The 14,837-nt window shown below is 41.6% G+C and overlaps 1 protein-coding gene across 1 annotated transcript; it reads left to right on the top strand.

Annotated features, from left to right (window-relative positions):
* The first annotated feature begins 9,048 nt into the window (after positions 1 to 9,048).
* On the top strand, positions 9,049 to 13,620 carry egr1 (early growth response 1). Its single transcript, XM_053631701.1, has 2 exons — positions 9,049 to 9,731; positions 10,529 to 13,620. Exons 1-2 carry the CDS (start codon positions 9,530 to 9,532, stop codon positions 11,875 to 11,877), a joined length of 1,551 nt encoding a protein of 516 aa, XP_053487676.1. The 5' UTR covers positions 9,049 to 9,529; the 3' UTR covers positions 11,878 to 13,620.
* The last annotated feature ends 1,217 nt before the right edge of the window (positions 13,621 to 14,837 follow it).

Genomic DNA, 14,837 nt, shown 5'->3' with positions numbered 1-14,837 from the left:
ACGGTTACTGTTTACACAGGAAGTTGAAACACTTTCAGCAATTTAAAACTTCTGCCACCTACATTTATATCTTCTGATTATATGTGTTACCTAATAGATTATAGCATACAGTATACTGTATAATCCTACATGTTAACTCAAAATCAACTATAACACCTACATATCATTGGACAGATTGTAGGCCGTGTATATACTGTTGGGGGCAGTGGTGGCTTGGTGGTTAAGGCTCTGGGTTACTGAGCTGGGTCAAGCCCCAGCACTGCTGAGCTGCCACTGTTGGGCCCTTGAGCAAGACCCTTAATCCTCTCTGCTCCAGGGGCACTGAATCATGGTTGACCCTGCGCTCTGACGCCAGTTTCCAGGCATGCTGGGATATGCAAAGAAAAGAATTTCACTGTGCTCTGATGTACATGTGACCAATAAAGACTCATTATCATTAATGTTGACTTCCCTCTCCCAGGGAGCTCAGGGCACACACTCAGGGGACACCTTGGATGGGGTGCCAACCCATTGCAGGGCACAATCACACACACACATTCACATACACATTCACACACTATGGATGATTTGGAAATGCCAATCAGCCCGCAACGCATGTCTTTGGACTGGCAGAGGAAACCGGAGTACCTGGAGGAAACCCCCGAAGCACGGAGAGAACATGTAAGCCCCACGCACACAGGGTGGAGGCGGGTTTTAAACCCCCAACCCTGGAGATGATGAATGTTAAATAAACATTACAGAAAGCATCACAATATATATATATAATATAATAATAATAATATAATAATAATATATGATTAAAAAGAATACCTTGCAGTGATATGATAAATTTAATGTTTTCACTGTTCCATATACAGTATGTTACCCTAAAATTGGAAGTCACCGACCAATGAGCTGGTGACTGTAAGTGTTCTGACAGGCCTTCCTGATTTATTCAGAATTTCCCTCAAATCCAGTCTCAGCTGTTGTGCTGTCTGTCAGAACAGTTCGAGGCTCACATGTCCCCCTTCCTTCTTTTCTGACGAACTCTGTTTGAGATGGCTATTTATATTACATGACACTGAAGTGTCCCAGCTCTCTGACTGTAGCTAAGGTTTGGCAACCTGCAGGCGATATCGGATCAGCTAATTCATGGTCTGGCACTCTAACCTGACTGGACTTGAAGCCCTCAGGCACAACAGCAAAATGGCCGGAGCATTGTGCCCAAGTTTACAGGAGCAAATAGGCTTCCTGAGGACAGATTCAAAACAGTATGCGTCAGTTCTTCATGGACTAAACAAAAATTCCACTTTGAAAATTGTCAAATGTATATGTGTGTATTTTTTTGTTTAGGAATCTTTACAAGAACGGCTGTATTTATATTGCGATCATGTGACACTGTAATTGCATACAGTTTATGATTAATGATTATGGGACTTCTAAGGGCAACTGGTTACACCAGAACTGAATGGGCTTCACACCAGTTTGGTTGAATGCTTATGTAAATATAAATTTGAACGAGATTTTTGTTAAAAAAAAAAAAAAAAATTAAGCTATATTGATTTCCCCCTGTTTTGTGTAGAAGTTCCCTTTACATTTGCATTTACGCTACGGAACCTATAGACAACTTATGGAAAACATATCCGCTTTTTTATTCGTTAGGTAAGGATCTGAGCATACCATCAAGCTAAAACCCTTTAGGAGATGTTAATACAGCATGAAAAGAAAACTCACAAGACAAGAAGTGTTGGTCCTCTACATAAATATATACTGTATGTACTGTATATGCAGTATAGTAGCTGTAGTAAAAGTTAAGCACGTTACGCAATGTTTCCAGAGAACGTTTCGGACTAAAATCCTGTACAACAGTGCACAACATCCTGTTTCTCTGGAAACATTGTACGCTACACTTAATTTTACTACATCCACTACACTATAGTTACCTCTTTTCATCTTTCATGCATATGCAAAATAAACTCTGGATGCTCATCTGAATCCATGCAGTGTGTTCAGGTATTTCTTCCAACCGCAGACCACGACATCTCATTTAACTAATAAGTTTTTCCTCCCAGATAAGGACCTCGTTAGTAAAATCAGATGGTTCATTGTGTCAGACTGGAACCTGTACATTCATTTCTCGCTGTCTTTTCTTATTTTGACAGTCTGTAGATGAACCGAGTTAATAAGAATAATACCACGCAGGCCTAAAATTCTCAGGAATAATACCAGTCCAGCTGGCTGGTTTAGTCATCACTCTGCCCTTCCAGTATTACACTGGAAGTAAAAAACATTGCATAAGACACTGAAGAGGCAAGCAGTAGGTAAGCCAAATAATTAGCAAGTCATAATTGCACGTTTTATACGTTCTTTCAGCCTGATACTTAGATGTGGCTGCAACTTTGACATATACAGTAAGATGTACATGCTAATGCAACTGTGGTTTTCTCTAGGAATTCCCCCATGGAAAAATGGATACAACACACATCAGATATATGATATGACACATGAGATGAGGTTCAGCACAGAGCGATCCCCAGGCAGACACAAGCCCCATAGCCACTGATAATTGCATACAAGCTTTGGTGATTTGAAACTCTTTATAGGAATCCAGGTCCTATAAATGACAAGAGCAGAAGCCAGAACCCATTTTACACAGCCTGTGTAAACACAATTTATGGTGTTCTTAGGTTAGGACGACTCATACTGTACAGAGCAATTAGCTCCATCATAAATGTATGAGTGATTTACACTAGATATACGTAAAATATACACATATTATCTTTTAGATGTTCACCACATTTCAATATATCATTCATCAAGTCAACTAAACAGGTTTTAAAGAGCTCCATGTTGTTTAATGACGTCGTCCAATCAGATGGTTATGAGCACTGCAAATTCCTGTTCAGCAGGTTTAACCGAATTGCAGCCTGTAAACTGTTTTAAACTACAGTGATAATGTTTTTAAGGCAGTTTTATAAGTTGTACCAATTCTCTATTCTATTTATGGTGTAGTCAGTTTACTATATTTATTTTTGTCATATAACAATGGCAAAAATGTATTCATCCATACCACAGCTTTTTTTTTTTTTTACTGCTGCAGTGATGAAGAATTCGAACATCTTCACTAAGAACCACCGCTCTTGTCGTCCCTTTTTATTATTTGGATTCAATCACTGTTAAATTAAATGCCAATTAACACCACATACACCAATCAGCTATAATATTAAAACCACCGACAGGTGACATGAATAACATTGATTATTGAATTACAGTAGCACCTGTCAAGGGGTAGGATATATTAGGCAGCAAGTGAACAATCAGTTCTCGAAGTTGATGTGTTGGAATCAGGAAAAATGGGCAAGTGTTAGGACCTGAGCGACTTTGAATGACTTTGGGGCAAATTGTGATGGCTAGACGACTGGGTCAGAGCATCTCCAAAATGACGGGTCTTGTAGGGTGTTCCCAGAATGCAGTGGTTAGTACCTACCAAAAGTGGTCTATAGAAGGACTACCAGTGAACTGGCGACAGGGTCATGGGTGCACAAGTCTCATTGATGCACATGGGGAATGAAGGCTAGCCCATCTGGTCCAATCCCACAGAAGAGCTACTGTAGCACAAACTTCAGAAAAAAATTCATGCTGGCAATGATAGAAAGGTGTAAGCACACACAGTGCATTGCAACTTGCTGGCCCCGGTCCACCAATGAATGCACCTACAATGGGCACGTGAACATCAGAACTGGACCGTGGAGCAATAGAAGAAGGTGGCATGGTCTGAGGAATCATGTCCCTTTTACATCAATTGGAAGGCCTGGTGTGTGTGCATCATTTACCTGGGGAAGAGATGGCACCAGAATGCACTATGGGAAGAAGGTAAACTGGTGGAGGCAGTGTGATGCTCTGGGCAATGTTCTGCTGGGAAACCTTGGGTCCTGGATGTTACTTTGACACGTACCACCTACCTAAACATTGTTGCAAACCAAGTACACCCCTTCATGGCAACAGTATTCTCTAATAGCAGTGGTCTCTTTCAGCAGGATAACACACCCAGCAACACTGCAAAAATTGTTCAGGAACGTTTTAAGGTACATGACAAACAGTTCAATGTGTTGACTCGGCCTCCAAATTCCCCAGATCTCAATCCGATGAAGCATTTGTGGGATGTGCTGTACAAACAAGTCCGATCCATGGAGGCCCCACCTCTCAACTTACAAAACTTAAAGGATCTGTTGTTAACATCTTGGTGCCAGATACCACAGCACACCTTCAGACGTCTTTTGGAGTCCATGCCTTGACAGGTCAGAGCTGTTTTGGCGGCACAAGGGGGACCTGCACAATATTAGGCAGGTGGTTTTAATGTTATGGCTGATTGGTGTACATTTCCAAAGTGATTTTAAACATGCAGCAGACATGCATGTATCTGTTTTAACCGGCATTTCAGTCCACAAGAGCTCTGTGAGATGCAGATAAAACCCAAGCCCAGGTACCCTGGTCCATTTGTCCTGCTCTCTGTCTCTACTGACATCCATAAAGATTAAAACTGAAACCCCACACTTCCGCATTCTATTTAAAATAAGTGAATATGAAAACATATGTGCATTATCACACAGTGGATGGAACACATACATATAATGTGGATTTATTTTTATACAATCCAGTGTACATGAAAATGTTGAGTGGCATTGTATTACAGGCTGTATGACACTATTTTTGCTATTTCACAGAGGCCAGAGGCTTGCAGGCCTTGACTTTGACACCTGTGTCTTAAGTAATATGCTTTTATCACAGCTTTAAAAACTGCTTTTAATTGTTTGATGTTTAATTTCCACAGAGTTTTAGATTTAGCCTGATCATGTGAAGCCCCTGTCATGTTATCTAGCTAGCTAACTTTAGTGAACACAAAATGCTGTTTTGTTTAATATTAGCTATCTTAGTCATCCAACATAACTAATGTTAGCTAGCTCGTCAGTATTAACTGAAGCTTGTAATTATTTCATTTTACCTTAAGTAGCTAGCTCGCTAATGATATAAATCTAACTTTGCTATCGTTAACTAGCTAAGACTAACTGAAACTTGTAGTTAGCTTAGCTCACTAACTGTATTCATGAATATAATTATGTGAATACTAGATGTCTTTAATGAATCTTGTTAACAAGCATTTTATAAAAGGTAATGGAATCTTTTCCATTCCTCTGCGGCCAAACTTCCTGCAAACTTTCCCGCGTTTGTTTACATTTCCGTCCAACTTAGAATTTCCTGCCTGAGCTCAGGCTTTGTCCATCAAGTCACTATGTCCTCACAGTTGCAAATAAGTGTCACTTAATTCAATATGTGCAATATGACATCAGGTTTTTCAGTAGAAATAAGCCAACCGCTATTATTACAAGCAAGTCTCTCCGTCATACAGAATTAATATAACCCCCCCCCCCCACCCTCCGCCCCTTAACCTCCTCCTCTGAGGCTTAACATAATCTTCAACTTGTGTGCCTTATCTAAATCTCGTGTAATCTCACATGTCTTCGCCACACGTTCTCTTCCTTGAAGCTGGGATAACATTGGATAACAAGTGCTTCTCACTTTCTCCCTCCCTAAATCAGGTAGTAGCTTGTTGAATTGATGAGATATCCAAGGTCTAGCCCTTTTCCGGTCTGTTTTTCGACCTCTCTCTTTTTCCCTTCCGTCCTCCACTGGCCGCCCCCACTGGACGCACCTTTATGCTAATGACAGGGATAGCACGGAGGGGAGGTGGTGTGCAGAGGTGGGCGAACAGAACAAGAGAGCAAGAGAGTTTCCATCAGGCTGCCAGCCAGAGCCAGTGATTAATTCCAGCAGATGCCTGGTATTTGCTTCTGAGTGTGGGGGTGTGAAGATCTTTCTTTCCCTCTCTCTATCTCTCTCTCTCTTTCTCACTTTCTCTTTTCCTTGCTACCCCCGTCTCCACCCAGGCAGGCTGGCAGGACTTAATTAAATATTAACCAACGGGTGATCGAACGAGTGAGGACAGACAGAGGCGTGGGTTTCTGCGTAGGTGCGGGGAGAGCCAGCCTTTTGTAACAAGGACAGGGAGATACCCCCTCCACACACACACACACACACACACACAGACACACACACTAATAAGGATTTCACCAGCATGTGGGTTGGAGCACTGTTATATCACAACAGGTTAGACCAACTGCCTACGCGGCCCTGGGTGTCTGGATCCCCCTCCCTTCCCTGTTGGGAAACACCCTCCCACAGCCCGGCTTCCATTTCTACCTCTATCTATAAGTAACTCATGCACATGGACTTATTCTTGGTGAAACATGATATGGGGCGTGAAGTCTTAATTTTATTTTTTTTAATTGTTGAAGATCTGGTATGGTATTTCCATATAAATACACTCTTGTTATGATAGTTAACTGGGAACTCATTGTAGGTACCAATGTGCCAGTTCATTCATTCATTTATTCATTCATCTTCAAGAACCAGGGTCATAAGGATCCCGATCCCAGAAGGAAGTATGTACACACAAATTCATACTTAAGGGAAGTTTGGAGTAGCCAGTAGGAGGAAACCAAAGAATCCTGAAGAAGCCCATGCAGACTCAGATGGTATACAGATGGTAACCTGAGGTCATGATCGACTCAGAGGCCCTGGAGATCTGATGCAGCAATGATACACATTTAAACTACTGTGATGCCTTAATTTGCCATTTTATTAGATCTACCATATATAGCAACTAATAAACTGGAAACTCAGTTTAATTGGGCGCTCGTAATAAAATATTATTTTCATTTGAGGCCTCACGTAAACACCGCACATATTTATCAGTAATGTATCTTTAGTGCCTTAGTAATATTCCTAGATAGCATGAGCAGGCATTTCCCTGTGAAGCCTTGTAATTCAACTATAAGTTGATATCACTTTTCTCATCAGGTTCTCTTACAGAGGCTTGCAATTACTAAAAGGACACTTAAACCGGTGCTTCTCCTTGACAAAATGCATTCTGCCTGTGTGTTTCAATCACAAAATTACATGGGTTAAATCTAAAGGCGCATAATTAAATCATGGCAAAGAGTGTAATTAAAAGCAAAAGCAAAGTCTCATCACTGTAAGCCCGGGGGTAATTTCTCCCATTTCAAAGTGTAAGAGAGGCACCACACTTGCACTGAGTCAGCAAAGGCACATCGATCTGTCTTCAGCAAAGTCCCTGCTCTAAGATCAGTGCTTTTTTTAATACTGCACTTTTTACAGGTTTTTGCAAATGCACGAGTGTGTGTTCTGACTGATGGGGAGGATACCGTCATATTGAGCCAGAAAAACACTACCCCCCGCAATTAATCTGATTAAAGGCCCCATGCCATGTCAGCAACAACATACTGCAGGCCGTGTTGCCAAATTGGTCAGTTTACCACCCAAAAGGTCTATTTTTAATCAAACTGGGATGTGAAAATATAGCCTTGGGCTGGCATATATATTTATTGACTTCATTTGTTACCATTAGGCATATCTAATACCTAAAACTAGCAACCCTCTGGATACATACTTACATACTGTATATACAGTGACTTACATATACAGAGCTAGAAATGTGTTAATTGGCAACATAGTTTACATTAAAGTAGAATTTTATTAATATATAATTTAGTTACTTTAATTATTGTGCTGGCTTGTAGTGGATTGGGAAAGAGGTTGTAAATCATGATTGATCTGCAGGAAGTTGTTCCAAACTGGCAACCCTGTCTGCGGTCCCAGTTTAGCCCATGGAGGTTCTGTATGCTCACACAACCAGGATAACACCTCTAGTATGTTATATAGTGCATTCTATAACTTATAGAAAAGACGATGATAATGATGATGATGACGATAATAATAATAATAATAATAATAATAATAATAATAATAATAATAATAATAATATATGACTTGCTTATTTATTTATTCCCAGAATGTTTATAACTAAGAATAAACAAGGGACCTGCAAGGTTCTAAGGCATATAATTAAATTTCCTCCCTGTATTAGTCTCAAGTCTCAAATCAAATCAGATTTTCATCTAGTCTAATCACCTCGAACCAGAGTATTTATATCTTACAATTCACAGAAAACTGGAAAATGTATTTATATTCTGCAGCTGGATAAAGTCTGCCTGTCTCTTCACTAATCAGATTTGGGATCGGGGATTTCACACACAAAAAAAAGGGATATTTGACAGAAACCGCTGGGAGACATTAGTTATAACAGCAACATCTGCACGCAGTGAGAGTTCAGGACCGTGTGTGTTTTCACTAATAAACGCTCGAGCAGTAACGCTCTATACAAATACCCGCAATTAGACTTTGGCTGTGTCCCAAACCAACTATTACATTAAGTGTAGGTTGTGAATGCGGACATTGTTTTTATATTTTGAGTTGATTTATTTTGCGTGTAAAACAATAACGGCGTAAAGGATTCCTGTGTAGCAATAAATAAAGAAAAAAAACTCTATTTAATTTGGGCATTAAAAAATAATGCATGGTTGGAGATTGAGGAGAGGAAAAAAAAAAGTTGTCTCTCATAAATGTTGGAGCGAGCTACATAAAATAGTGCTGACATGAGTTGTTGTGCTGGACTTCAGCTGCAATCCAAGCCCTCTCTCTCTCTCTCTCTCTCTCTCTCTCGCGCGCGCGCGCTCTCTGACTCTCTCTCTCTCTCTGGCAGCGCGACATCAGGAAACTCCAAAAAAGGACAGGGAAGTGGAAACCCACCGGAATCAGTCCTTATGTAGTCATGACCCTATATGGCATGGCGGAGCGGGGTCTTCCGGCAGGCGCGCGACAGGGAAACCCGAATATTTGCCGAGCTCGTGCTGCTTTCCGGGTTTAACTCGAGCGATTTTGCAGCGGAGAAGGAACGGACGCTTTTCTCTCCATTTATTGCATAAACATTTAAGTTGAAAAAGCTCTCCGGTGTGCTTCTTTTTTCTCCCCTGGGCGCGCGTCATGTGTCCTCGGCTGCAGTGCCTAAATATGGGCTTCCTCCAGTCCATATATGGACATCTACGTCACGAGGGAGTGTATATAAAGGACTAGGGAACCTCGGGCGCGGAGGAAAGAGCGCTGAGAGCCCAAGCGACTCAACGGCAGATAGATAGCTGATAGACAACATAGTGCGATATCATCTCTAAATATACAGTTTAAAACAACAACAACAACAACAACAACAACAACAACAGAATTGAACTGTTATAATAATAACAGAAGAAAAGCGTCTGCGAATTAGAACAAGACCGAGTTTTGGTGTGAAAAGAGTCGGTCCATGTTCAAATTGAACAATTTGACGTGTTATGATTAAAAAGGACATCCTGAAGCATCCGTTTTGAGGGGGGACCAAAAAAAAAAAGTGGATTTTCTTACCTTTTTGGACAAAACAAAAAGGAAGCAAAGCAAGCAAGAGACAGTGAGGAGGGTCAGCCAGAGAGAGGAAGAAGACGCAACACAGCATCTTCACCGTTCTCGTCCCAGAGGGGCTACCTGCTGATCTGTCACTGCTCGCTATTCTGCAAGCCACACACACTCCAGACAGAGAGAGATGGCTGCAGCCAAGACAGAGCTCCTTCCTGCTCTGCAGATCTCAGACCACCTGAGCTTCCCTCACTCCCCCATGGATAACTACCCCAAGCTGGAGGAGATGATCATGCTCAACTCTGCGGGGATCCTGAACGCCTCCGCACCCGAGGGCACCGGCTTTGGCTCTGGGGAACCCGGAGACCAGTACGACCACCTGACTGGAGGTAAGGGCTCAGACTTGATTCATCATTCTGCTGTGTGGGGAAATGTGAATTTATTGTTTATTGCAGAAGGTTGAAGGAGTTGAATTGCTTCAGACGTAGTTCTCCAAAACAACTGAATGCAAAAGAGGTTTAAAGATTATATTTGGCATTGCTGATGCAGTTTCAATGTGAATGAAATCATGCTTTTTTTGGGGGGGGGGGAATTCATCATATATTCAATTGATCTGTCTATCAAAGCATTCTTAATAAGTAAGTTATCCTTATACGGAATCATTAAGACGTCAGGTGTGCATTGCCATCTAAAATAGCTATCTAAAATGTGCAGGTTAATTTCAGTGGCCGTTTTTGCACCAGCTGAACTGCAGATTGATTAAATTATCAGCTGCATTTAGCCATGTAATGGAATTGAAGAGCTGTGAGAGTGGGAGAGAGAGAGAGAGAGAGAGAGAGAGAGAGAGAGAGAGAGAGAGAGAATATATGCAGATGGCTTAGCTTGTGCTGGCTCTAGTGCTTGTCTCTGAGGGAGCTCAGTAAATGTGTGTATGTTGTGGAGAGCTCATCAGCGAATGTGTGTGTGTTTGGGGGGGGGAGGGGGGTCCTTCTGCTTCTCCATCAGCACCTGCTGCTTTGTCTGAGAGAGTGGGGAAACACAGACTCCGCTTCCAGCGGGGTCTCCCATCTCATACACCTCAGGGATCTTTAATGTGCATTAATGTGTCTCAGAGAAGCTGAGAGGGAAACACTCATCCGGAACATGGTTCTCAACTTTCTCCCTTTTGTTGTTGTTGTCTATGCAGATACTCTTCCAGAAATTGCCCTGAGCTGTGAGAAGTCTCTGGCTGAGCAGAGTTACGCCCCTCAGCGGCTGCCCCCAATCTCCTACACGGGCCGCTTCACCCTCGAGCCCGCCAACTGTAGCAACAGCCTGTGGGCGGAGCCTCTGTTCAGCCTGGTCAGCGGATTGGTTGGTGTCAACCCACCCACCACTTCCATCACATCTTCTTCAACCTCCCAAGTCACTCTCTCCTCCTCACCTGTTTCAACTTCAAGCTCGTCCTCCGCTTCCTCATCCTCTTCAACATCGTCCTCGTCGACATCCAGCCCCAGCCTGAGCTGCTCGGTGCACCACAGTGAGCCCAACCCCATTTATTCAGCCGCTCCAACCTACTCAAGTGCCAGCCCTGACATCTTCCCTGAGCCTACTGCCAACTTCCCATCAGCAGTGGGGAACAACCTGCCATACCCGCCCCCGGCTTACCCCAGCAGCAAGACATGTGGTGCCAGCTTCCCTGTTCCCATGATCCCCGACTATTTGTTTCCCCAGCAGCAGAGCGAGATCGGCCTGGCTCCGGTTGATCAGAAACCTTTTCAGACGCAGCAGCCTTCACTTACGCCGCTCTCTACCATCAAGGCCTTCGCCACACAGACAGGCTCACAGGAGCTGAAGAGTGTCTACCAAGCGCAGCTCATTAAGCCTAGCCGTGTGCGCAAGTACCCAAATCGGCCAAGCAAGACACCACCACACGAGCGGCCCTACGCCTGCCCTGTGGAGACGTGCGAGCGGCGCTTCTCTCGCTCTGATGAGCTCACGCGCCACATCCGCATTCACACGGGCCAGAAACCCTTCCAGTGCCGTATCTGCATGCGCAACTTCAGCCGCAGCGACCACCTCACCACTCACATCCGCACACACACCGGCGAGAAGCCTTTCGCCTGCGACATCTGCGGACGCAAGTTTGCCCGCAGCGATGAGCGCAAGCGTCACACTAAGATCCACCTGCGGCAGAAAGACAAGAAGGCTGACAAAGCCACCTCGGTCTCCACCACCATCCAGAACTCCATCACCTCCGTCTCCATTTCAGTCCCTTCACCCGTGTCAAGCTACCCATCTCCTATCGCCTCCTACCCCTCTCCAGTCTCATCCTTCCCTTCTCCGGTAGCCTCCTGCTATTCCTCTCCTGTGCATACATCCTACCCATCTCCCTCCATCGCCACCACTTACCCATCTCCCTCCACCACCTTCCAGACCCCCGTGGCCACCTCCTTCCATAACTCCGTGGTCAGCAACATCTACAGCTCTCCGGTTACAACCCCGCTGACCGATATGCAGGCGTCCCTTTCTCCACAGACAGCTGAAATCTGCTGAGACTGTCCTTTACCCTGTCCTCCCGGTCCTCCATCACATTCGCTCCAATCTGGGAGAGTGAGAAAGTGTTAACAGACTTGTTAATCTCTCAAATTCCCCTCTGCAAAAAGCACTTTTCTGGCCACACTTTCCATGACCTTGAGTTAAATATTCAAACGTTCACGGACTCAAGACATTTCTTTTATTCCGTCGCCTCAAATGAGGCTTTCAAGACTTTTAAGGATGACAAAGTAAGGCAACAAGCTTTGGCAAGTGCTTTGGTTTTCCTTCGAGTGTACAAACATAAATGAGGAAAAGGACTTTATTGTTGTAAACTAATGCCTGCAGGTTTCAAGCTCAAATGTCCTCAATAGGCATTTACCAACAGACATTAAAGAATATACATAAGCTACAGTATATGTATATTGTACACGTGCCATGTTTGAGGTTTTTGTTTGTTTGTTTGTTTTTACTTTTTAGTACCATTGTTGTGAAAATTGATTTGAATATTTTCATTGTATTATCCCAAATTGAGCAGGGCCATATTTTATACATTCTGTAGTACGTAGTGAAAATGCTGTGATAAGTTTTTTGACTCTGTTTGGATAAAGAGCACTTACGTATTCTGACGCATGTGTAAGAGTAATGTTACTTTCTCTTGTTTTGTAAATATCATCCGCTGGTACTATTTCTCTCTCTCTCTCTCTCTCGCTCTCTCTCTCTCTCTCGCTCTATTTTCCAACGTGACATCAAAAGGTCTGCTAAATGGAGGGAATTATTACAGAGGGAAAAAAAAGCATCAAATCTTCAACATTTTCGGTGCCTTTTGAGAAGCCTTGCAGATATTCTGACAGATACGCGCGAGTGGATGCCTTGCATCCGGCCTTAAGGTTTAAGGGATTTTCTCTTTTTTTCTCTCTCTCTTTTTTTTTTCTCCTTTATTCAGAAAGTCATTTCAAGGAACGAAGGGAAACAATATGAGGGCACTGCTTCATGTTTTTGGGATGTAAGCAAAAAAAGAAATCTATATTTTTGTAACTGAAATGTACATATCTACAGGAGTTGGAATGCTGTAGTTACCTACTGAGTAGGCATGGGATTTTTTTGTATGTTATTTACATGCAGTCCATTATTTTGTCGTTATTTTTATTTTGTATTTGTGTTTGTTTAGAAAAGTGACTGTTTATGGCTTCTGAACACATTGAATGCGCTTAACTGCCAATGGGATATTTGGTGTACAAGATATCCTTCCTAAACAGATACATAAATAAAATAAATATATATATATAGTATATATATATATATATATATATACAATGTTCAATCCTTGTCTCATGTTTAATTGCTTTGCAACAGATCTGATTACTTTCACACAGACACATGAATCACAGAATTTAAAAAAAAAAAAAAAAGATCTCTTTAAAAAGAAACAGCTGCGATAATATCAGACTTTGGAAGTTTTCACATTCTTTCTTTTATAACTTTAGCAATTGTAATAGGAATTTATTGTATAAAATAATGCACGCACATGCACTATATGTACACTAATATAAATATTAGTACATGTACTCTGTTCTCATATTAATCTCACATTCTAATTCATTTTACATACACTATAGCCCAAAAGTGGAAGTAAGCAGTGTTTTTTTATTATTATTATTTATAATTAAATACACCCCATTCAGTTAATCTAGCCATCAGGACTATCTGGATGCAAGAATGTAATTAGAGCTGCGATAACACTATATTCAATTGACGTGCAAAAAAAAAAAAAAAAAAAAAAAAATTTTTTGTGTGTATTTGCTCCAGACATTTATTATTCAAATCTTTTGAAAATTTAAAAAAAAAAATTACTGGAAAAATTACCATATGAGTAGAGATATCCTGAAAAAATTTGGAAAAATTTTTATGTAAAATTTTTTTGGCAAAAGTCAAGCTTTTGGCTTGAATGATGGACGCACTACAATATGACAGATAGAACTTCAGTTGCGGTATCTTTCCATATATAATTCACAACAAAGAAACAATATTTAAATGATTTATCTATACCTATACAAATAGAATTTAACTGCAAATGAATAATAAATGATGTAGCAGATCAAGAGCTCATATAAATAATCATACAAAAACGTGTACGGTCAGGTCTAACATTTATACGGTAGCAGAGATCAGACCCTGTTCTCACTCATTCTCAGCTGATCAAATGGCTCCTTAGCATTGTGAGTGTAAGTTATCAAAAGACGCCACGCGTGCACTTAGTGCTTAATTATACACAGAGAGCAGCATTGTTAAATCAGTCATCAATTATATCAAGCCCTTGAAATGTGCTTGCGAGTTCAAGTTTCATTATACACACTGCTTTTAAAAATTTACCCTAATATTTCTCAGTTGTACGCCGCTACATGACTCCTTGGCAAAGGGTAATAACAAACTGCTGGAGTTCATTTCTATGTTGGAAAAAAAAAAAATTCATGTGAAAAAAGCAAGCTTGCTCAAACCACCTTCTGTTCTTTCTCATACATGTAGCATCAGCATCCAGAGTCAGTGGACATATACTGTATAGTAGCAAGTTTATTACAGTATAACTAATAAGTATGGAGTAACACATACTGTATGTAGACACTAAGAGATTAGATTTCCTGATCTACTAACGGAAAATCGTGTAGGTTTTAAAAGCAGCATGAAGCAAAGGTTGTTTGAGGCCATTTCTTCCCATACGTCTTCAAAGCCCTTTTATCATTTGTCCTGATAGCTACAAGGAGATCTTCATTCAGATGTTCACAATCTAAGTGGAAAGACTAATGGCAAAAAAATCTGTCTGATTTGGATTTAGGCAAAGCTGAAAGATGTTAGGGTGTGACGGCACAGAAGTACAGGGATGAAGGAACAGCTTGGTGAGTATGGGTGGGATTTTCCCGAAGTATGAAGCAATATTGGTACGTGCAATCCAACCACAAAATAACAGCAAATGAAAACATGGC

This window comes from Ictalurus furcatus, chromosome 8, assembly GCF_023375685.1.
Source record: "Ictalurus furcatus strain D&B chromosome 8, Billie_1.0, whole genome shotgun sequence".
In the NCBI taxonomy this organism is placed as follows: Eukaryota; Metazoa; Chordata; class Actinopteri; order Siluriformes; family Ictaluridae; genus Ictalurus; species Ictalurus furcatus.
This window is presented reverse-complemented; position numbering and strand designations above follow the sequence as displayed.